This window comes from Pseudocercospora fijiensis (assembly GCF_000340215.1).
Source record: "Pseudocercospora fijiensis CIRAD86 unplaced genomic scaffold MYCFIscaffold_4, whole genome shotgun sequence".
In the NCBI taxonomy this organism is placed as follows: domain Eukaryota; kingdom Fungi; phylum Ascomycota; class Dothideomycetes; order Mycosphaerellales; family Mycosphaerellaceae; genus Pseudocercospora; species Pseudocercospora fijiensis.
The window spans coordinates 1,462,474-1,485,699 of record NW_006921535.1 but is presented as its reverse complement, the minus strand read 5'-3'; the positions used below and the strand labels follow the sequence as shown (position 1 = coordinate 1,485,699).

The window sequence follows — 23,226 nt, the reverse complement described above, 5'->3', positions numbered from 1 at the left end:
GATCTAGGAGGAGAGGGAGGGAAGCAGGAGAGTTAGCCTAACGCTAAGCGCTAAGCCCTGCCTAAGGCACTAAGACCCTGGCCTTACTCGGCCTGATTATATGCTAATCACGTGTAGCCTCTTTGGCTCTAATACACGCTTCCCTTCTAAAGGCCGCGCCCTCGTAGCCTGTCTATGTTCTACGACCTCTATTGCCGCTAACTTAGCAAGTCTAATAAGCTGCTTAGCCCGCGCTAAATTGAACACTTAACTACCTAATTATGTAACTATGTCAAACCTCACCTCTAATAACACAATATACAACTCCAACTGCGCTATTTCTATATATAATGAACTATAAAGTGATATGTATCTATAAGAATTAAGGGCCTTCGACTAATTACAATACGAGCGCGTCTTCCCTACTATAATAGGTAGACGTACGAGGTATTGCAGCCCTGCCTCCGCTCTAAGTGATATCGTACCGAGTTCTTTGCGTCTACTCTTAAAAGACCTAGAAATGTCCGCTTCTAAGGGTTTGTCCGTTTCCGAGGGATTGTTCTTATTATTACGAGGACTATTATTGTTTGTAGTTTCGCTAGCCCTAATTGGTTAGGTTTAGCAGCCTTTAAGTATTAACTAATTATATCTTTTCAAAAAACACAGCTCGTCTAGTTTCTATAGGTGAAGGCTATTATAAGTGTAGTAGTAGAGGTTCGCCTCGCTTAAAGGGTTAGATAGATCGAGGAGTAACCTATTGTCCGCAAGATCGACCCCGGCTAGCTTAGCTCTATAGTTTTGCCCTTAGTTAGTTAGTCTATTAGTCGCTCAATCTTTTAAGCGGCTTAAAGTTTTAATTAAAGTTTTGATCAAACCTTTAATATAGCTATTCTTTTGACTTATCTAGTAGAGTGCGCTCTAGCGCGTAGTATAGGTAAGGTTGTGTCTGTAGGCGTAGCGGCAATAGCAAGTAATATTAATAATAGCGGTACTAGTCGTCTTAGCGCTAACTTTACCTTACTTCCAATTTCCTTCTTTAACTAATAATAACTCGGCAATACCGTTACTAACATAGCCGTATCCTTCCTTTCTTAAACAGCAATACACTCCGCAACACCGTTACTAATATAGGCGTATGCCGTTTCTTCTAACACACCGCCGGCACTATCCGCTACGCGCGCGCCTTCGCCGATCGCTTAGGCCTCGAGGCCTCGTTAGAATAAGGGAACAAGAGGGGGACCTGCAGGGCGCGTTAGTAAAGAGGTAGAGCCCTTAAAAGAGCATGCGATTAATTGATTAACGCGTCGTAGCGCGCCGGGTATAGTCTTATTGTCCTTTGTTGCTAACAATTGCTTGTCCCTAATTAGTTAGCTAATAGTACCCCCGGGGTAGCATTAATCCTAGGCCTTAATAGTGACATTATAAGCTTTTAGCCTTCTTCTTGTTCTTTACGCTAGTCTAATACTCATCTAACAACTCGGTTATGTCCTTAAAGGAATCTTTAGCTTCCTATAAGTCCTATTCTAGTAAATAGCCTTGCTACCTTAGGAGGTATTCCTTCTTGCCTTTCCTAGTCCGGTACTATAGGATACGTTCTATAGACTATAGTTCTTCACTATTAGCTAAGACTTCTTCTAACTTAGCAGGCGCTTTATCGCCTTCGCGTTAATAGTATAGCTTAAGGAGGGATACATAGAAGGTGTTATAGATAGTATAATAGGGTAGAAGCTATAACTAGTAGGCCTATATGCCCTTCGATTCTCGAATGCGGAATAGGCCAATGTATCTTAGTGCGAGCTTGGGCCTTGTTTTGCTATCGGGTAATAGGTGTTTACGGATACGGAGGTTCTTTATACTAAGCATAACTATATCGCCTTGCTTGAAGGTTATTAGAAGGTAGTGTTTGTTATAGTAGGTCTTTTAGTACTCTTAAGCCTTTGTTAACTTCTCGGCTATCTTAGTATAGGATTCTCGCATCTTCTAAACCCTCTTAATAGCCGCTAGTGTTTCGGGTACTTGACGCGCTTCCCTTTCCTTACGCTCGGCCTCGAGCGAGGTGAATAGATCTTGTAGTAAGGTAGCGTTCTAGCCTATTATAGCAAAATAAGGGGAGACCTTAGTAGATAAGTAGACACTGTTATTGTACACGAATTTAGCTAGTTATAGGAGGTTGACCTAGTCCTCGGGGTTCTTATTAATGTAACTGCGTAGGTACTGCTATAGGGTAGCATTCTGCCTCTCTGTTTAACCGTTAGTCTATAGATAGAAGGCTATTAATAGCCGATGCTTTAGTCTTAGCTATAGGCATATTTCGCTCTAATAGTGCGATATGAATGTCGAGCCTCGGTTAGAGACTATCTCTTTAGGGGTTCCCTAATAGGTATAGAAGATGTTAGTCTACAGCGCCTCTACTATATTAATAGCAGTCTAATCCTTACGCGCCGGGATATATCGAGCGCCCTTAGTAAATCGATCTACTACAACAAGGATAGCATTATACACTTCCCCTCTACGCTTAGCAGGCGGAAGTCCTATAATAAAGTCTATTATAAGCTCTGCAAATGGCTTCTTTAGAACAGGGAGTAAAGACAACTCGCCGAATAGTAAGTGCTTCGGCGCTTTAACTCGTTAATATACGGCATACGTGTTTACGTAGTCCTTTATATCCCGCTTACTATTTAGCTAGTAGTATGTGCGCGATAGTAGCTCGTGCGACCTCTCTATGCTATAGTAACCGGCAAGCTTACTATTATAGTGTCGCTTAAGAAGTTCTTATCGGATCGAATGTTTAGCGGGGACATAGTATCTGCCCTTGAACTTTAAATAACCTTTATCATCGATCGACTAATTGTTACTCTTACTAGATCGAGTCTTTCGCCTACTTACAAGCTTGTCTATACGTTTAGCAGCAAAGGCGTCCCTCTGCTAAGCCCGTAATAGCTTATCTATAAACGATTGACTATCCCTATTTGTAAGGTTATTTAATAGTACCCTCGCTATTGAACGAGGTACGCATTATATGCATCTAATAGTACTAGCAGCCGGATTAACTGCATTAGTGCTTTAATCGCTGTTACTATATATAGCGATATCGACTAGGGAGTTATTATAACTTCTCCTGTCTGTGTCCTTAGCTCTTGCCTTAATACGCACTATTAATATAGCAAGAGTATTAACATGCTTTAAGCCGTCGCAGAGTCCGGTAAGCCGCTTATCCTACGCGTACTTATTAATAATACGGGCTATAGCAATCTTATACTATAGGGTTAGAAACAATGAATTAATAGATTACTAAGTCCCGCTATCGTAATTAGGTCGCCTCGATAGGCTATTAGTAGGGTTGCTTACGCCTAGCCGATGTAATATATCAAAATTAAACCTAGCGAGGTAGACGGCCTATCTAGCCTGTCGACCTATAACTCTAGTAACCTTAGTAATGCTACGGAGGTTGTTATAGTCTATATAGACCTGTATCGTATGTTAGGCCCTATCGAGGTAATGCCTCTAGTACTTAAAGGCCTCGATAATAGCTAAGAGCTCTTGCTCGTAGGTCTCGTAGCGACGCTTAGCATCGATTATCTTCCTCGAGAAGAAGGCAATCGGGTGCTAGTAATAGTCATTATCTAATTGCTAGGACATAATAGCCGATATAGCGAACTATAAAGCGTTAGTCTCAATTCGGATCTGCTTGTTTAGTACGAAATAGTATAATAAGGGGACTTTAGTAAAGCGCTGCTTTAGACCGTTAAAAGCGGCTTATGCTCTATTAGTCTATTTAAACTCTCTAGTCGGGTTGGCCTTGGTTTTGGTGAGCTTAGTTAGGGGTATTACGTGTCGTAAATAGCTCTTAATAAAGCGACGATAGAAGTTAGTAAAACCTAGGAATAATTAAAGCTCCTTAATGCTAGTAGGCATTAGCTACTTAGTAATAGTCTTAATCCGGTCAGGATTAGCCTTAATACCCTTAGTTAATACGAGGAAGCTAAGGAAGGACACCTCCTTAGCAGCAAAGGTGCATTTAGAAGGCTTGCAATATAGTCTATAGGCTCGCAGGCGATCGAGCACCTTACGGACTGCAGCCTAGTACTCCGCAATGTTAGGTAAGTGTATATAAACTAGGATGTTATCTAGGTAAACTATACAGAGATAGTCTAATAGGCCCGAAAGGGCCCGATTAATGTAGGACTAGAACGTTGTAGGGGCATTAGCTAAGCCGAATAGTATAACTAAGTACTCGAAATGCCTATAACGAGTGCGAAAGGCTGTCTTCTATTTATCGCCCTTGCGGATACAGATGCGGTAATAGGCGTCCTTAATGTCTAATATAGTGTAGTAGTAAGCACTAGAAAGGCGATCGAGGGTCTTATTAATAAGAGGAAGTAGGCAGCGGTCTTTGATAGTAACAGCGTTAAGCCTACGATAATCAATATACAGACGTAGGCTACTATCCTTCTTTAGTACGAATAGGATAGGGGCGCTAGTAGGGCTGTTACTATACCGAATGCGACCGTTAGCTAGGTTTTCCTCTAGGTACTTACGCAATATAGTAAGCTCTCGTTTACTAAGGTTGTAGAGGGGGCTAAAAGGGACCTCCTTGCCCGCTATAATATTAATCTTATAATCCGTCTCTTTAAATATAGGCAATGTCGATGCCAAGTAGTGTTTAAACATATTAATGTAGGTTTCTCGAATAGGCTCCGGTATGCGAGCAAGCTAATTAGGATCTATGCTATTAGGGGGTATAGGCTTATCGCTATCGCCTAATAGGTCGACTATTAGGTTAGCTGCGGCAGGTGTTAGGTTGCCGATAAATAGAACCCTAATATCGTTAGGGCACTCGCTAACATCGATATGTTTAATGTCCTCTTTCCTAGCGATTCTAAATCGCTACTATTAACTGCCTAAGTCTATAACTATAGTATAGTACTTGAGAATAGGGTTACTAATAACAATCTTAGATAGGAGGCTGTCTATGTCTACCGCGTAGGTAGTAAAGTTTAGTAGGCGCTTATTGCCGAGGTCGTCCTTTAGGGCTATATAGACATAGTAGGCCCTATAGGTTAAGTGCCGAGCGTTATTAAACTAAGCAAGGGTTGGCAGGTTAGTCCTAGGCAGTTGTCGAAGGTCTAATTGCTTAGCTAGGCGATGGCTAATAAGGGCGCTAACTAAATTTCCTAGATCTAGTGTAACCTTAGTCTTATAGTTAGTATCGGGCCCGGATATAAGACAGGTACGAGTAATAGCTAGTATAATGTCGATAGTCTTACGCCGTACGAGGCTAACAGTTAGTGCGGCGCTTACTCTTTTTTCGAAGGTTGGCCTATAGGGGTAGCGTTAGCTACTAAGAGGTGCTTTCGGTGCTTAGCGGTAGCACGGTCGATTCGGGCCTAGTCCTTAGGTTTGTCGCATTAGCCTAGTAGATAGCTAGTGCTATTACAATTAAAGCACTTTAACCCGGTTAGTAGACTACCGTAGCTGTTATTACTGCTATTGTTAGTCGAGCGGTTAGCATTATAGGGATACGAGCCCCTTCTACGGCCCCTATCGCGGCCTCCTCTATATAGCCGCCGGCTACGGCCTCTTCTACGATCGTTACTGTTCCTATTGTTAGCATTGTTATCCTAGTAGGAACCTTAGTTTCCTCCGCGGCTACTACGGTTGCTACGGTTAGTACTAGCTAGTCGGATCCTTAATTCTAGTCGCTATTAGAGCTAAACAGCCCGTTCGGCTGTTTCCACTTCGACTATAAATTAAATACGCGTCAGATTAGTCTGTTCGAATATACGGCGACGGTCCAATTTAAGGACCAATTCCTATCGCAATTTAGGGCGTATTTCGGAAATCTAGATAGAGTCGGTCTTAGCTAGCAAATCGTCTTCGAGGGTCTTTAAATAGGCCTTAAATAAGCGAGCCGATTAATTAGTCTTTTGTTTAGCTCGAAGGTATTAGTCCTAAGCGTGTTGTTGCCTTAGTATAGGGTTTCTAAGGGTGTCTAGTATAATAGTCTTGTAGTTTTGCTACTAAACAGCGGTCTGATTAGTAAGGGAGTCAAAGTAGTTATCCTAGGTACGCTTTAGGTCTCTATTAATATATTGTATAGTATAGACGACTAGCGAATAGTCGTCTAGCAGGGCCCTTAGTACATTTCGTTAGTTAAGCTTATAGTTACGAATATAGTCGTTATATTGCTTTCGACTAGAGCTATTAAACACGGTACAGTCCTTAAGTTTAGCATCCTTCTTCTGGACTAGGACTGATAGTAAGGAAGGCCCTACTATCGGCTTAGTATTAGTTGTTAGGGCCTCCTAAAGGCGGCGAATTTCGAGGAGGTTATCCTTTAGCTGTTGTTCTTAACGTAGGGCAGTAAGCCTGTTTTGGGTAGCTTCTTAGAGTCTCCCTACTAGTTAGGGGCTAAAGGCTAGTTAGCTATATCGACGGTTAATAATATTGTTAAGAATGTCGTCGATAGGCAATTCTAGATTATTACCTAGAACTATAGGTTCTTCTTTAACAGGCTCTCCGGCAGGCTCTTTAGTAGGAGGCACTTTAGCAGGCACTATGCTACTAGCGTTGTCGTTGCTAGCGCTACTAGCGGCAGTACGGTTGTTGTTTCGTAATAAACTAGCTATTATAAGGGGCGACACTAATAATGTATTGTTAGCCCCTAAGATGCGGATGTAGCGGAATTAGTAGATATCGGCTTAGTGCGATTAACTCGGTATAATAGGCCGTATAGAAGGCCTTGCTTAATAATTGGTACGGTTGTTTCGATAGAATGGTACGTGTAGGTCCCGTTCTTCGGGCGCAATATAGTTAGATTAGTTATTATAGCTATACCGCTAAAAGCTTGAGATAAGGACTATCTAGCTGCTGCTCTTAAAGGGTAGATCGAATACTGTATAAGAAGGGTATATTAGCAGGTAGATAGGGTAGTAGTAGGTACGAGTAGTATTTAATAAGGATCTAGGAGAAGAGGGAGGGAAGTAGGAGAGTTAGCCTAACGCTAAGCGCTAAGCCCTGCCTAAGGCACTAAGACCCTAGCCTTACTCGGCCTAATTACATGCTAATTACGTGTAGCCTCTTTGGCTCTAACAGCAATTAAGGACCCCTATACCTATAATATAGCTTATACGCTAGATAATTAAACGGAATACTATCTAGAGTATTATCCCTAGCAAATTGCTACGACTATTGCTACTAAGGTAACTCCTAAGGCTTATAAAGAGGGCGTAGTAGTACTTTAGCGGCGGGCTACGTAGTAGTGTCTTCTACTACCCTATTATTAGGCTCTTCCTCGTCGTCTACCTTCCCTCTCTTCTTTAATAACTACTTTAGTATCGCTTCGAGATTATTATCCGGATAGTCTATTACGCGACTCGCCGTACCTTTATTCTTATAGAGGTCTAGTATTGCTATCTTCTTCGTAAAAGGAAGCTTTATAATACCCTTACAATTTATCGCGCGCCTTATAGCAGCTATTACAATCGTCTCTTGCGGCGCCTTTAAGACCTGCTAGCGGGCGGCGATAGAGGCTACTAAAGACCTTAGTAGCATCGAGAAGTCTTTAATAGTAGCAGTCGTCTCGTCCTTCCGGTAGACTCGATCCGTCTTACTCGAAGCCTCGCTCTTCCGCTTACGACTACTCGTAGCACTTAGTATATTTCTACCTTCGTTACTACTCGGAGGCTAATCTTTATTACCTATTAGTACCTCCTTATCCTTATTATTATCCGCCTCCTTTGCCTACGATCTCTAGCGTGCCTTTTTAGGCGTCTCTTAAGCTAGTATATTAGCCGGTTGTGCGTTCTTACTAGTAGCGAGGTTATTACTAAATAGGACCTCTAGTTAAGAGTAGAATTTAGGCAGAGCGTTACGCTATATTAAGTAGTCTAGATACGCCTTATAATAGGCCTCTTCTATAGCCTTGTCGTCCGGTTAAGGTAGATTGCCTAACTAACTACTAATCCTTCTAAGGTATGCTTTCTAGCGCTTCTAAGGCGCTCGGAAAGTGTCGTATTTGTTGCGTACCTACTTTATATTTAAGTTAAGCTTAAACCGAGTATTTAACTCCTTCGTTACTTCTAGTATTATAGTATTAGAATACCCTTAGTTATTATTCTGCGCCGCTATATAGTCCGTTAACAAACTGAATAGCTGTTCTAGCTATTCTTTAGTCTATAGATATAGCTACGTACACGTACGCTTCTTCGGCTTATTGTCCTTTACCTTTATATCCCTCTTCGGCTTATCGACCGCCTTCGCCTTCTTCGAGCCCTTCGGTAGTATAGTATATAGCAATTATAAGAGGTGGATTCTACGGCTTAAAGTCTAAAATAGCAAGGTTATAGGTTACGAGATAGTTACGAGATAAAAGATTATAATACCTAGTAATAAGACACGTTAAATACTTCAAAATAGATAAGACGCGCTATAATAAGATAGACTCGCGATAATAGTCGACTTATAGATAAGACAACCTCTTATGAAAAGACAAGACGAAGTATTCAGGGCCTTAAGCGAGTTGAGGTAGGCACGGCCGTTGGAATCATGCAAACCTGAGCTAGCGTCAGTCGTAGCCGGGCGAATCAACGCTCGGTAAGCCTGCTTCACCTGTCGCTGCTGATGATGGAGCCACCACTACAAGCTCAAGAGCGTGAAGAACCTGCTCGTGAATTTCAGTGCATCTAGAGTAGACATCGGCATCTTGCAAGCGGCGTCAATCTGAAAGAAGTCTGTGATGCGCATGCGACAGGAGAAATGCGAAGATTCATAGAACGATAGAAGCGCATTGGAAGAGTGAAAGTGCTCATTTGCAATTTGACTGCTCCAATTGTGTAGCAGGATTTCATTCATGGTTCATACGTGGGATCTAGAACTTTTCTCGTAATTTCGTGAGGCATTACAAAATTTCGCTCAAGACCATGTCAAGGTCCAGTCATTGGCCCAAGCACCTTCGGTGGTAGCGTCCTGCAGTCCAGTAATGCTCAGAGCCTTGCTGGTACTGTTGTAGTTGACTCCACTGACAGTCTTGCCATTGAAGGAGACCGAGGTTGGCTCGCTCTGCACACCGAGGACGGTAACGTTTGCGAGACTGTTGGTGTCCTCATACAGACCTCGGCTAGAAGCGTAGAGGCTGCCGTTGGTGGCCGTGAAGTCGACGATAAGTGTGGAGTTCTGTATCACACTCTCACCATCATCGACGTAGAGGATACCAGATGCAGCGCCGTTAGCGTCGAGTGCAGCGATCAGGCTCCACGAGCTGTTGCGAGATTCGCTCGTGGTGTAGAGTGCTTCCTGTTGTGGCAACACGTATCCACCACGAACGGCAACATTGATGTGAGATAACGGTGCGGCAAGAGTGATATTCTCGCCTGGCTGGGCCTCGATAGCAGTCTGCGTGTACCAGTCGTACCAGACTTCACCTTCCTTGACGCCTGGAAAGACACCTTGAACCTCAGTCATGCCTTGGCCAAGAACAGGTGTTACCAGGATGGCAGGACCAAGCATGAACTGAGTGTCAACGGCGGCGAGAGATGGATCGTTAGGGAACTCCCAGCTCAGGGCGCGCATGACAGTCGAGCCAGTAGAGTGAGCCAAATAGAACAGGGTGTACATGTATGGCAGCAGAGCATATCGGATGGCCATAGCTTTGCGAGATGCATCAGCCACAGATGCCCACACGTATGCCTCCTGCGAGTTTGCCGAGAGAGTATTGTGGTTGCGGTAGAACGGGAAGAAGGCAGATAGCTGCATCCATCGATTGCACAGCTCTTCATCCGAGTTTCCATTAAAGCCACAGGTGTCGACGCCGAACATGGGAACACCGAAGAGTGCAAAGTTGAGAGCCTGAGCAATGCTGAAGTACATGTAGGCCCACAAGCTGGTGTTGTCACCACCCCAGTGGCCAGCCCATTTTCCGCTACCAGCGTAGGTGCTTCGGCCAATGATGAATGGTCGCTTGCCTGGGAAGACGTCGAGAAGAGCCTGGTAGGTGGCATTGAGAATCTGGTGTCCAAAAAGGTTGTGCACGTCATATTCCTCAACACCATTGTGGTGAGTCGCATTCGGGCTAACGGCGTGGACAGCGAGGTCTCCGTTGACGTTGTTGATGACGTAGGGCGGCTGATTGACGTTGCGAACACCTGGTGTGACTGCTGGCGGGGTGAAATAGGCAGTAGTGCTAGTACCAGCCGGAGTGGCAGCAGCAACAGCAGAAGCCTGGGAGGCAGACAGGGAAGCAGCTGTAGCTGCCTCGGTCGCGTTGGTCAAGTTGAATCCTTCGGGATAGGTAAAGATCTTGCTACCCTCCTCTCCTGGCAGTCCGAAAGGCGGGTGAACTGGGTTCAAGGAAAGATTGCCGGTACCACAGCTGCCAATGCAGAAGGAGGAAACCTCTGACATGTCGATCCAGATGCCGTCCCACGGAATATTGTCATGATGTTCGTGCATACTATCAGTCCACCAAGCAACAGCCTCCTCTGATTGCCAGTCAGGGAAGACAGTATAGCCAGGCCATACAGCGCCAATGTATTGGCTGCCATCTGGGTTATTCAAGAATACATTGCGGTCGTTGCCATCAGTATAGACCGAATAGTTGTCGGAGGCGTTGTTGGGATTAGGGATGTAGATTGCTGAATCAACAATTGGCACATAGTGTTGACCGTTAGCGTGCAGGCGACTGAGCAGCTCCTGGCCTTCAGGGTACGGAAACGTGTTGGGGTCATTCTCGAAGTCGCGATACTGGAACATGTAGTCGATATCAGTCCAGACGGTCTCGAGGGGAATGTTGAACTTGCGGTAGTTGTCTACAACAGCTTCGACTTCGGACCAGTTTTTGTAACCCCAGCGGCATTGATGGAAACCAAAGCTCCAGTACTGTTGCATAGCTGGAAGGCCAATGGCACCAATCTGGTACTGCTTGGTGACCATGTCAGGAGTAGGTCCGTCAAAGATATAAAGATCAATGCTTCCACCAAGTGTGCGCCAGGTCAGATTGGTAGGGTTCATCAGTGCCTCCATTCCATGAGCGTTGCGGAGGAAAACACCATGGCTTATGCCAACATACTCCTCGTCAGACTTGGCGTTCAAGGTATTGGCGACAAGGGTATGCGCGCCAGTCTCGTTGTCTACTTGGAAATATCTGGTGTCGAGATAGAATGGGTGGGTGCCATAAATGTTTTGGTCAATTGGATCTCCTGCGTCTGCTGCGTAGAAGGTCGTAGTAAAGTTGTTGCCAAGTCTCAGGCCATGGATTCGCTCACCCATGCCATAGATGTTGTAGTTCTCAGGCATTTGAGAGACGAACTCAATGAACTGATTTTCATACACCAGCACGCTGCCAGTAGTGTCGAATAGAATGTCTCCGGTCGACTTGCGAACCACAGTGAAGCCAAAGGTAGGATCATTGGTCCAACGGAATTGTAAGTCAATGTCTTGTGTGTCAGCTGAAGCAAAGCCCTGTCGTGGTACAGGCACTAGATCTTCGCTGAGGATGTACTGGCTCGTGTTGGTGCTGTCGAGGTATGCCGGATGGATGTTGAGGCGTAGTCTATGCGCACTCTGAATATCTAGCTCGAGCGAAAGCGTTTCGATGTCGGTACCGTAGATGTTGCACTGGATATTGTCAGCTGCTGAGATATCTTGAGGATGGTCGCTGAACTCACAGCGTCGCCGGCTAAGCTGAGTGTTGCCGTAAAGCCATTGGCCGTGTGCATCACATTACTGGCCTGGTAACCGGGGCACAATTGCTGGGCTTGCTTTGCATTGGGGTCTTTGACATTTGGCAAAAGGTGTGGTCCAACGTCGGCAGCTGCTGGCATTGTGAACTGCACTGAGTACGTGCTTGTGGCGCCGCCGACAGTGGCAGTTCCCACTGAGCCTGTGCTTGTGGCATATGCTGAAGTCGTCAAGCCATCTGCGGGAGGAAGTGAAGACGAGTCCTGAGCACAGGCAATCGAAGACAGGGCAAGCACTGCTTGTGCCCAAGAATATCTCACCATCCTGTCTTGCGCGTACTTCCGGAGAGACTCCAGAAGTTGTGAAGGTACGGGAGGAACACAGAATGTCGGAAGAGGCATATACATCCTGGCGACCCACCTGCTTATAATGATGTCGTTCGGCGGATAGTCATTGCCGTACGCTGGGTCTAGTGGAGATGGAGATGCAGCGTCAGTGTAAGCGTGCAAGATCGGTGGTATAGTCCCGCGTTTCGTGCAATGTTTGCGTATAGATTCTGGCGAGCTGTCGACGTGAGTACATGTACTCAGGAACAGGTATAGCTTCGATGCAGCTAGGTGGGAGTTTCGCCGAGTCTGAGAGCCTCCACTGGAAGGAGCTCAACGAGGGCAGCTGTGGCGGTTGCGATTGGCTTGCAGCGCCGCAAATTCCGCCGGCCACAGGAGTGATCAGCAGTGAAGTCGTTGTCAGCGGTATACGCGCAAACGCGGCAAGATCTCTCCGTCATCATCGTGGAGAAAGCTTTCCTGCCATGCGCTGCGCAGATGCACCCCAAGCTTCGCCTCCGCCAAACGTGAATGCTTTGACGAGCTTGCATGTGATCCCCACGGGACGCCCACTGGTCGGTCCGATATTGCCAGCCTCACACTCCACTTTGAAGACTGTCTTTGGGTAAAGTTGCGTGTGAGGCGTGAGAAGGAATATTTTGAAGATGCGAAGTGGGGCACATCAAACTCAAAGACGGCCGTCCGTTGCCGGCAACAACAAACGCGTGAGACGAACCGCGTAAGTACTGTATTGAGTGAGCAGGCAGCACATTGCTCAATACATTTGCACCTCTATCAGAGCTCGAGGCACGTTTCCGTCCATGCCTGAAACCCCATGATTCTCGACCTCGTATGCCACAGCTCCCTTCTCGCGACAAGCCTCCTTGAGCCCATCGACGGAACCACCAACGCCGAAGTACATGCGTTTCGCCCCGATCATAGCTTTTGCCATCTTGACGCGTCGCAGCAGTATCGCAAGCAGGTCCACGAATGCGACAGTGGACTCCGGGCTGTAGATTGTTTCCGCTGCGAGAATGATCAATCCCATCTCTGGAGCTGACATTGGAATCAGCTCAGCTAATTCTGCGGACCATGGCCCTGAGATCAAGTTCAACGACACTCCGTTTGATCGCAAGTCCGCCTGGAAGCGCTCAGCCAGCTCAGGTGTCACTTCGAGGTCGCCTTCAATGCTACCTGTGTCGGAATGGTCGAGGAGATTTGCGACTCCAGCCCACGTCAGAAAGAGGTTGGGTAGCGTGATAAGCCGCAAAACCTCTTCATTGTAGTCGGCCAACGTGAATGTGAGTCCGGACACGGCATTGATGAGGGCATGTCTGAAGAGCACGAGACTGGGCAAGGCACTTCCTGCGCCCAACTCCACAATCTGATCGCATCTGATCAATTCATCGATATCTTTTCGAGGACCACGATCCAGCAACAAGCTTGCCAGATCCAGCGAGCACTCCCAGGTCTTGAAGCCGCCTTCGTACACGCCAGACCGGAGATCAGATTTCTCCAGCTGATCTATGACATGGTCATTCGACAGTTGGTCCTCTTGCAGCAACTGTGCTTTGACGTCGAACAATTCTCGCCGCGGAAGACTGACGACTTTGCCCAGAGGTGATTCGATCTTGACTGTGCTGTAACTGAGCCTTTCGGGCAATGCTGCCACCTGCGTGGCTGTCAGTAAGCAAGAAGATATGGAGTGATGATCTTGCGTAGGGCATGGGGTCGGATTTAAATCAAGAACTCTTTGCCATGCATGAGCTTGTCAGAACTCGAAGCACAAGATGGACAAATCTGCAACAGATGAGAGATGCATAAGGGACGTCAGAGTCTGCGTACCTACCAAATCCTCAAGCTTATGTGATTTCACAGGCATGCGTGCTGCGGGAGCGGCATTAGATACCGTATGCGTTTCCGGATCGGCCGCATCTTCCATGTCACTGCCTGCATCGTCCGCCGAAAAGCCAAATGAAAATGCCATCTGAGCTGAACGGAGCTGAACCTCCTGGTAAGAAATGGAGACGAGGACGGCTTTCGAAGTTAACTTTTGTTATCGCCGAGATCTGACCCACATCGTCACTGTTCGTCCAATCAAGCACTTGCATCATATTTCCATGCATAAGGTCGCTACCAGCTGTGGAAACCTCATCCGTTGCACGACCTCGCGTCTAATGAAGGCATCTACGAGTTGCGTGGGTTGTCGACATTGACCAGCATATAAGTACCATGAGATTGAATGGTACTGATTTCGTTGCTGTGGAAAGCTACTTCAAACCCAACTCACGCCTACAAGAAACAATTCTTAATCCATCCAATTCCTAAAATTCAAGCCGACCAAGATGCCTTCATTCGCGCCAGAGTCTCCATATCAGCCATATGCAGAGGAGCACAAGAACACTCAAGGTGCAGGTGATGCCCGACCTACCGCTCTCCAGATCATCAAAGATTGTAACGCCTCCGGCAAGCTCAAAGGAAAGACAATATTGATCACTGGCACAAGCTCCGGAATCGGCGTCGATACTGCGAAAGCACTTTACGAGACGGGTGCTCAGCTCTTTCTTTCCGCTCGAGACATTCCAAAGCTTGAGAAGGTCATCGATGACATCGTTTCCAATTCACCAAGCGAAGACAAGAACTATCCCCGACCAGAAGCGCTCGAAATCCATCTCGACTCCTTGGAAAGCGTCAGAAAGGGTGCCGAGGAGTTCCTGCAACGTAGCTCGCAGCTCAATATTCTGGTGAGTTCCAATTTCCTCCCATGTGAATTTTGCGCACCTCACTCATCAACATCAGATCAACAATGCAGGCGTCATGGCTTGCCCACAATCAACGACCAAGGATGGGTTTGAGATGCAAATCGGCACCAATCACTTTGCTCACTTCTTGCTATTTCAACTCCTGAAGCCTTCGCTCCTCTCTTCGAGCACTCCGTCATTCAACTCTCGCGTCATTAATGTCTCGTCCGCTGGTCACAGACGCGGCGGATTCATCTTTGAAGACTACAACTTTCTTAAGCCAGGCTCGTACGACAAGTGGCGAAGCTATGCCCAGTCCAAGTCCGCGAATATCTACATGGCTTCGTCTATTGAACGTCACTACGGCTCGAAGGGTCTCCACGGGCTGAGTTTGCATCCAGGTGGAATCCATACCGAGCTCGGACGACATCTGAGTGAGAACGACTATAAGGCCCTGGGTATTGACAAATTCGTGAACATGTGGAAGAGTTCCGAGCAGGGTGCGGCAACAACTGTGTGGGCTGCAGTGAGCGATCATTTTGAAGGCAAGGTGAGTACATCGAACGGAGCAAGACTTTCCTCATTCAGGCGATCTCGTCATGGTCGTGAGGTCAGATTCAGCTGTCTGGTCTCAGCCTTCCCCGATCGAGTTGCCCCTTTTCCTCTGGACATTTGCTGACTCTCATATTCATGGCCTTTAGAACGGTGGAAGATATCTCGCTGAGTGCGCAGAGTCCGGGCCTATGCCCGAGGACGCTGGAGTCGGCGCTCCTGGATATGCGGCGCACATCTACGATGAAGAGAGCGAGGAGAAGCTATGGAAGTTAAGCTATGAGGCTGTTGGGTTGCCTGTGGAAGACTGAGAATTCTCGGTGTAATGTGGACAGACCTCATCTCGTGCGCCGATAGATACAGATTAAGACCATTCTAGTATATTCATGACTTCATTCACTTTCGAGTCTTTGAGCTGGTTTGCGACGCCCACGCAAAGATGGCCGGCGCCAACCGAGTTTTCACTAGCGCCTCGTAGGCTTTTCTACGTCATTTCTAGACCCTTGCAAGTGAGTGACCACACTCACGCGCTTGATCCCGGCCAACAACCAGTCAACAACCACACACGATCCGCGCGCGTGGAGTACATCAGGTAGGTGGCTGGGCAGTAGTATCTTGATACTCCGTCTCCTATCACATCCCTTGATCAATACACTCTGCCCTTGCTCCCGAATATTATTGCATTGCCAGGCTCCTGCTTTCGAGACGCCAAGAACGGTGACATCAACTCGAGATCATCTCGAGTATGGCGCGCTCACGCCGACGCGAAGACCTCACAGAGTCATGGGACGATGTAGGCGATTCGTACGAGGAGGAGGAGGAAACTTTGTGGGACGAAGACGAAGAACGCGACGAGATGGGGAGCGAATATCGATCGAGCGCGAGGCAGACTCGAGCCACGAACGGCAGTACAAAGTCGATTGAGGAAGCGCCAGATCTTCCGCGCCGGAGAAATTTGAGGTCCTCTGTAGAGCCTGAGTTGGTCATGCCATCCTCGCCAGACGGCGGAGCAAAGGCAGCGACGTCTCGGAGACGAGATGCGACACCGAGATTCCGATTAAACGAGCGAAGCAACACAAGCGATGCGGGGCAGATTCGTAGAACTACGCGCGCCGCAACACCGAGGAGTAGAATGATCGAGAGGAGTATGACGAGCGATGCAGGCAGAATGCGAAAGAGCAGGCTGAAGGAATACGACGCGGCTGATTATGAGTCCGAGGATGAGCCAGCGACGGCAAGATATGCGGCCACGATATGGCAGCAGATCATCCGACCACTTCTGGTATACGCGACAGGTGTTACAGGATATGCGCTGAACAACCTCAAGCCGATCTTGGGATGGATACTGCTGATATACGTTCTGACTGCGTCGATGGTCTTCTTCTCGGGCTTTTTGACGAACAGCATAAATAATGCTCTCAGCCCAATATGCCGCCTACCATTTACCGGCAGTCTACCATTCTGTCCGGACCCAGAATTGCGCGAGCTACAAGGACCAGCAGAATTTGACAGGCTGGTCACTACGCAAGATGCCTTTCAGGAAGTACTCGCGAGCGCTTCCACCGGCGTCAATTTGCCATTGGACATGAAGCGCAGTGAGGCGAGCATTCGAGACCTCAAGCACGTGGTGCAGTACTCTCATCTGCCTTCGAAGAACCAACTCGTGTTCGAATTCGATGGTTTCATTGGGGTTGCGCGAGAGGCAAGCCAATCCTTGAGCAAATTCAACAGCCGCATCGGCCGAGCAGTCGATCACATCCTTTCCACGAACCGGTGGACGTTAAGTGTCATTGATGGAGTGGAGCAAAATGAGGCTGCTAAGGGCACATTGTCTAAATGGGTCACTAGCAATCTCAACATCTTTGCCCCATTTCAGCCTCTGAGCATGTCTCGCGACATTATTCTCGACCAATACCTTCGCCACACCGATGCTGTCGAAGAACAAATCATGAGCCTCATCGATGAGGCTCTGGTGCTTCAAGGAATGCTGAATGACATGGACAACCGCCTCGACGAAATCCAAGGTGTTGCCACTCGCGACGGAGTCCGCATTGGAGTCGATAAAGACGAGCTCTTTTCCACACTCTGGACTAAATTGGGCGGCAACAAGAACACAGTCCAAAAGCTCAACTCCCAAATCGACCTCCTCAATTCCGTCCAACACTATCGTCGCATGGCTTGGGGTCACGTCACCAGCACTTTACTGAAATTGCAAGAAATCCAAGCAAGCCTTGAAGATCTGAGAGAAAGAGTCGGTATGCCCGAAGTCGTGGGTACCCATAAGGTTCCTTTGGAAGTTCACATCAGTAATATCCAATTGGGAATTGAGAGGTTGGAGAAGCAGAGAGATGCGAATCGACAAATTGAGCAAGACAGTTTCAGGAAGGTTTTGGATCGTGGAGAGCAGGTTGATCGGAGAGGGATTGGGAGTAAGCAGGAGCTTTGAAGAAGATTGCAGCACAGAGCAGAGCAGTGATTGGTTGTGATGAGACATGATTTGTACGATGATACCCATACTTGTATGTAGAGGGACTAAGCAAGTATACCTGAGCTGGATTACACATGGACTGCATTGGAAGTGAAGCTCCGGTGAACATCTGTCTCGCCTGACATACCTACCCAGCTAGCTACATGAACTCCTGGGGCTTTTCTTTCCCAGAGATGGGCTGCCCTGCAATCTCAGCAGAAAGCCTTAATGACTGATCCTTGGTACGGAGAAGTCGTCGACTATCTCCTAACAGCTCAAGTCCCCGAAATTTGAGAGCAGTTGTCGTATCGGATCGCAACTCTCGCTGCCTCATCGAAGTCGACGGGACTATCTGTGGTGATGAAGTGCTTCTTCACCTCTTTGTTGCTTATGCCATCGAGCATTTTGTCGACCGCTAGTGGTCTCATCTCCATCGGCAACTTATCTCTCACCTGCCTGAGTCCGGTGATATAGGCATTGCTCGACTGTCTGAGTTCGTCGTGCTGCTCGTTCCATTCTATCTAGTTGATGCCACTCATTGCAAGGTTCTAGTGAAGAGACCAAGCAAATGTACCTGAGCAGCATTGCATATAAAGTACCGTATAGGCAGGTGCTGCCTGAGGGTTGCCGAGCGAAGCGAGACCCAAGCGGAATAATAGCTAGAAGTTGTTGCTGCTACACCGTTGTAAGAGTGAGTGTATCGCAAGAGCGTGTTACAACGTCGTTGTCGCTATAGCGTAGTTGTCGCAGCTCGTAAACAGATAACACCTTCGCATCCTCGTCGTAAGCTCCTCGAATGCTTCGGCTTATGCCTGTTTACTTCGCTTCGCTCGGATAAACTGCATTGGAAGTAGAAGCTTAGGTGAACAGGCGAACAGGTAAACACAGGCATTGAAGTCGTAAGCAGTCTATCTAGTCGATGCCACTCATTGCAAGGTTCTAGTGCAGGGACCAAGCAAATATATCTGAGCAGCATTACACATGAACTGCATAGGAAGTCAAGCTCAGGCGAACAAGTGAGCACAGGCAATGAAGTCGTAAGTGGTCTATCCAGTCGATACCACTCATGGCAAGGTTCCAGAGCATGGGCCAAGCACATGTACCTGAGCTGCATTATACATAAACTGCATTGGAAGGAGAAGCTTAGGCGAACACGCAAAGGCAATGAAGTCGTAAGCGGCGTATCTAAGTCGAAGATCGAAACTTCCGCCACTCATAGCAAGGTCCTAGTACAGGGACCAAGCAAATGTACCTGAGCTGCATTATACATGAACGGCATTGGAAGCAGAAGCCTTAGGTGAACACAGGTCGAAGATCACATCCCGCCACTCACAGCAAGGTCCCAGTGCAGGGACTAGGCAAATGTACCCCGGCTGCATTCCACATGAATTGTATTGGAAGTGAAGCTCAGGTGAACACAGGCATCGAATTCGTAAGCGGTTTATCTAGAATCCCTAGGTTCAGCCAAGGCTATCGCCGCAAGTAGTTGGGAGCCTGCATCTCGTGAGTGCCTGGTGGTAATCACTCCAGGTGAGATTCGATCGCTCTCGCCTCGGAATCCACGAGACTGGATGTCGCAATACTGTTTCGATCGTTGTCAGGCTCCGGAAGCCCATGCAGTCAAGCCTATGAATGAAGCGCTTTTCGATCGGCAGGAGTCCGAGCTATGGATCCAGTGCCTTCAATCTCGGAACGTGTTCTATTCCCGTCCCAAGTCCAAATGCGAGCGCCACAGCAGCCAAAGGCACAAATACGTCTCTCCTAGACACCTGATGTAGTCTCATGCCTCGTTCTCTCCAATCGTCTCGGCAGACATGCAAGTTTTCGGCAGCGACGTTGTCCACGCACTGGTCGCTCGCATACTTCGCCTCCGGTATCTGGTGCTGGCTCGAACCTTGGACACACGGCATGGCCTGCAGCACGGAGTTGATGCAGTTTCACTTCGTATGCCAATCTGGCAGCCATGATGCCATTGACGGCGGAGATACCACCACTGGGCCCAAGCTGTCCCAACGACAATGCGACTGCCAAGCTTTTCAGGAGGCGATATCGAAGCAGGCTTGCGCGTATTTCCTCGTGGATGGAACAAGAGTGGACAGATGCGGAAGGCCGAAGTGCGACGCCGTGAGTGAATACAGTCTTCGCCCCCGCCTTTGAATCTTCCAGACTGACATTCTCCTAGATGGATGGTTGTATGTAGAGGGTAAAGGGATGGAGGAATCCCCAGCTTGGCAAAGCAAGGTGGTCAGTCGACCAAAAAGGCGTTCAGCAGGGGCTGCGGAGGTTCACTCATAGGCGAAAGGTCGAGTACATGTAGGACTACAAATGTAGCCAATTTGATAGACAAGGATATTCTGAGAGCCACTGCAGCAGCTTGCTCATCAGGTCCAGCGAAGAATGCGAAACGTCGTATGGCTCTGAGCTGTTAAGGCACTTTGTCGCTAAGTGTGCAGCTATCGAGCCGCCGTAATGTCTGTCGCCGCCGTGATGTCTGTCGCAGGCGCGATGTCTTTCGCCGCTACATATACTGCCGTGGTTAGCATCGAGCACGTGATAGCGTTTTTTAATTTCTACTAACCACTGCAGAGGCCGAGCTGCATTTTGTGCGCCCTTTTGTATGAAAGAGCGAGCTTTAGCGAAGCTTGTCTACGCGAAGGGTCCGACTGGAAACTGAAAATAGCAGTCAGCCTGATTTCGAGCTTGCAGGGTAGTGCAAGTAGAATGCTTCAGTCTCAGAGGGGCGCGTGTCCGGTGAGGGGAGGGTGGGCCCGTATTTAATACCGCATGCACGGTCTTTTTACCCCCACGCTCGTTGCGAAGGGCAACCTACTGCAGAATACGGAGGTAGGAAGACAGAAATTAGACGAGAAATTGGACGAGAATTTAGACGAGTATAGACGACGATTTTTAATATACGTTTATTCGCAACGTTTTTAAAAAGAAAGATACTAATAGCCTCCGGCGGAAGAGGTAGTATCTCGCGTAGAATAGTACCCCTACGCCTCGAGTATACCTTATAGACGGGTCCCCCCTTCTTATAGTCGTAGGCTCCCTTCGGAGGGTCCCCGCCGTCCGACGGTCTCGGCTAGTAGGGGCCCCTACTATTCTTTACTCTAGGGCGGAGCGGGATCCTAAGGTAGAGGAAGGAGGGGGCGATAGCGAGGTCGAATTTCCGGCTAAAATGCCGGAAAGGGACCCCTACGCGAAATATATATACCGCGTCTACGCGATATATATCGTCCTATGCGTTAAAATTAGCGATAAACAGGGAGGGATAGTACTTACGGTAGCGATAGCGAGGTTAATATAAGAAAGAGGAAGAACGCGATAGGAAGATATATATATATATACCGAGAAGTAAACAAACATCCTATTTAGGAACGTAGAGGCATGCGGTATTACTAGGTTTTACGTTTTACTATAGAATGCTAAGCCTCTCGTAGAGCCGTATACCGCATTTTAAACCTATCTCTTAATAGACCGTATTGCCTTATTTTTAATAGTATAGCGACTGTTAAGGTATTGTTTTAACCGTAGAATATCGCTATATTCGCTTATAGGTCGTAAGAAGTAGGCGCCGCCCGGTAAGAAGGTAGAGGTACGTACTAGGGTTAGTACGAAGATGCCCGAGGAGACTATAAAGAAGGCAGAGTTATTATTCGAAGAGGGCAAGTCGATTAACGATATAATGCTAGCAACTGGTATTACGAGGTCGATATTATATAAATAGCGCGTTAATTATAATCTCTTCTAGTAGGCCTATTGTCTACTACGCCTACCGCTAGGTCGTAAGCGCGTACTTACTAAAGAAATGCGAGACTAGCTCGAAGAATATCTCTCTTATCGACTAGAGGCATACCTCGAAGAGATATATCTCGCGCTCTACGACGAGTTTAATGTCTAGTTATACCTCTCGAACGTATACCGCTACCTAGTCGATATAATAAAGTAGACTTAGAAAGCATCGCGGAAGATAGTAAAGGAGCGTAATCTATTAGTAAGAGCCGTTTAGAGTAAGAAGTGTAAGAGGTAGCCTATTCGGAAGTTAGTATTTATCGATAAGATAGCGACAAACTAGAAGACGGCTTACCGCAAGTATAGTTAGTCTCCGGAAGGCGTAGATTATATAGATTATTAGTACGTACAATAAGAAGAACGCACTTTAGTCTTGCCGGCGCTAACGATTAATAGATACCTACCCTATACTCTTTATGTCTAAGGCTCTATAGATTAAGTTACCTTTAACGACTAGCTCGAGAATTAAGTGCTACCGCTTATTGCTAGAAAGGAGATAATCTTTATAATAGACAACGCCTTAATCTACTATAGTATTAATATCGAAGAGATAATTACTCGCGCTAGATATACGCTCGAATATCTGCCTCCTTACTTACTAGATCTCAACCTAATTAAGCAAACCTTTAATATACTAAAGATATAGATAAAGAAGAATAAGGACTTAATTAATAACTTCGACTGCTTTATAGACTTCCTTATATAGGCGCTAGAATACGTAGTAGGAATAGACGTACGAGGGTTGTTTAGGTATGCTAGATATAACGTTAATAGCGGAGAGGAAGAAGCTAAGGATCAATTACTTCGCAACTTCGACTCGCTTTATATTTAGCTACAACTATATAACAAATATATAATATTATATACAGGATCTCGAGATTATATATATACGAAGCTCCGCTATTAATTTTATATACATTACTATAGTGTTATGCGTACAGTAAAATGCACAAGGTGTTAGTAGGTATTACTAAGCTTTATATATTTCCTCCGCCGAGAGCTCCGAGAGCTTCGCGAGGTACGGCCGGAAAGGCGCTTCGTAGCGATAGTAATAATATAGACACACGTAGCGGAGCAGTTAATAAGCTAGTAAATTCGTTTATTCTTAGTAATCGTCTAACAAATCTAAACTAATAAGAACAGCCGTTGCTCCGTTATAAATGTCGTTATTATTACTATTACTTCCGACTTCCCTCTGCTCTTTTAAACAACTTCTCCTTCTAAAAGCGCTTTAAGCACTCAAGTAGGCGACTATAATAGCCTTTAAAGAAGCCTAATTTATCCTTCTAATACTTCTTATCGGCTCGTGCTATACGATTACAGTCCTATTTCTTAGTAAGGAAGTGTAACTCTATCTTTAAGAAGTCGTCTTTCTCTTCCGGATTAGACTATTCGTATTACTTACCTGCCTATTAAAAGAACTATCTTATAAGGCTTAAGATAGGCGTACCAATTTACTTAGCAATACGTAGTAGAATAGGCGACTCTTGCTATACTTGTTATAGCTCCAATTAAGGTTGTTATTAAGCCGGAATAGCACGAGAGCCGCTAGGCTAAAGAATGCTAGTAACAGCTTAGAAAGCGGCCTCAATTACTCTCTTATAATTAACATAAGTAATAGGCGCAGACTTGCTACGGTTATATAGTATATATAGCACCTAAGCATATAGAGTCTCCTTTGCCCTTATCT

General features: G+C 46.7%; 7 protein-coding genes across 7 annotated transcripts; 4 read left to right on the top strand and 3 right to left on the bottom strand.

Moving 5' to 3' along the window:
- Positions 1 to 7,971: 7,971 nt before the first annotated feature.
- On the bottom strand, positions 7,972 to 12,027 carry MYCFIDRAFT_215102 (glycoside hydrolase family 31 protein; the record flags this gene model as incomplete). Its single annotated transcript, XM_007928047.1, has 4 exons — positions 11,643 to 12,027; positions 9,004 to 11,592; positions 8,206 to 8,253; positions 7,972 to 8,007 (listed from the first exon to the last, which is right to left on the bottom strand). The coding sequence occupies exons 1-4, from the start codon at positions 11,976 to 11,978 to the stop codon at positions 7,972 to 7,974; spliced, it is 3,009 nt and encodes a 1,002-aa protein (XP_007926238.1). The 5' UTR covers positions 11,979 to 12,027.
- Positions 12,028 to 12,756: 729 nt separating this feature from the next.
- Positions 12,757 to 13,968, bottom strand: MYCFIDRAFT_136838 (uncharacterized protein; the record flags this gene model as incomplete). The annotated part of the gene is made up of 2 exons (XM_007928046.1): positions 12,757 to 13,535; positions 13,827 to 13,968. The coding sequence occupies 2 exons, from the start codon at positions 13,966 to 13,968 to the stop codon at positions 12,757 to 12,759; spliced, it is 921 nt and encodes a 306-aa protein (XP_007926237.1).
- Positions 13,969 to 14,326: 358 nt separating this feature from the next.
- MYCFIDRAFT_64201 (uncharacterized protein) lies at positions 14,327 to 15,585 on the top strand (the record flags this gene model as incomplete). The annotated part of the gene is made up of 3 exons (XM_007927727.1): positions 14,327 to 14,725; positions 14,781 to 15,272; positions 15,424 to 15,585. The coding sequence occupies 3 exons, from the start codon at positions 14,327 to 14,329 to the stop codon at positions 15,583 to 15,585; spliced, it is 1,053 nt and encodes a 350-aa protein (XP_007925918.1).
- Positions 15,586 to 15,941: 356 nt separating this feature from the next.
- MYCFIDRAFT_58262 (uncharacterized protein) lies at positions 15,942 to 17,855 on the top strand. Its single transcript, XM_007927696.1, has one exon. It carries the CDS (start codon positions 16,020 to 16,022, stop codon positions 17,718 to 17,720), a length of 1,701 nt encoding a protein of 566 aa, XP_007925887.1. The 5' UTR covers positions 15,942 to 16,019; the 3' UTR covers positions 17,721 to 17,855.
- Positions 17,831 to 18,326, bottom strand: MYCFIDRAFT_174357 (uncharacterized protein; the record flags this gene model as incomplete). The annotated part of the gene is made up of 5 exons (XM_007928045.1): positions 17,831 to 17,945; positions 17,975 to 18,089; positions 18,119 to 18,164; positions 18,194 to 18,262; positions 18,303 to 18,326. 5 exons carry the CDS (start codon positions 18,324 to 18,326, stop codon positions 17,831 to 17,833), a joined length of 369 nt encoding a protein of 122 aa, XP_007926236.1.
- Positions 18,327 to 18,549: 223 nt separating this feature from the next.
- MYCFIDRAFT_174356 (uncharacterized protein) lies at positions 18,550 to 19,156 on the top strand (the record flags this gene model as incomplete). The annotated part of the gene is made up of 6 exons (XM_007928044.1): positions 18,550 to 18,555; positions 18,596 to 18,603; positions 18,639 to 18,647; positions 18,685 to 18,989; positions 19,027 to 19,086; positions 19,143 to 19,156. 6 exons carry the CDS (start codon positions 18,550 to 18,552, stop codon positions 19,154 to 19,156), a joined length of 402 nt encoding a protein of 133 aa, XP_007926235.1.
- Positions 19,157 to 19,555: 399 nt separating this feature from the next.
- Positions 19,556 to 21,645, top strand: MYCFIDRAFT_80424 (uncharacterized protein; the record flags this gene model as incomplete). Its single annotated transcript, XM_007927791.1, has 6 exons — positions 19,556 to 19,685; positions 19,782 to 19,865; positions 19,924 to 19,933; positions 21,245 to 21,260; positions 21,499 to 21,529; positions 21,593 to 21,645. The coding sequence occupies 6 exons, from the start codon at positions 19,556 to 19,558 to the stop codon at positions 21,643 to 21,645; spliced, it is 324 nt and encodes a 107-aa protein (XP_007925982.1).
- Between the last annotated feature and the right edge of the window lie 1,581 nt (positions 21,646 to 23,226).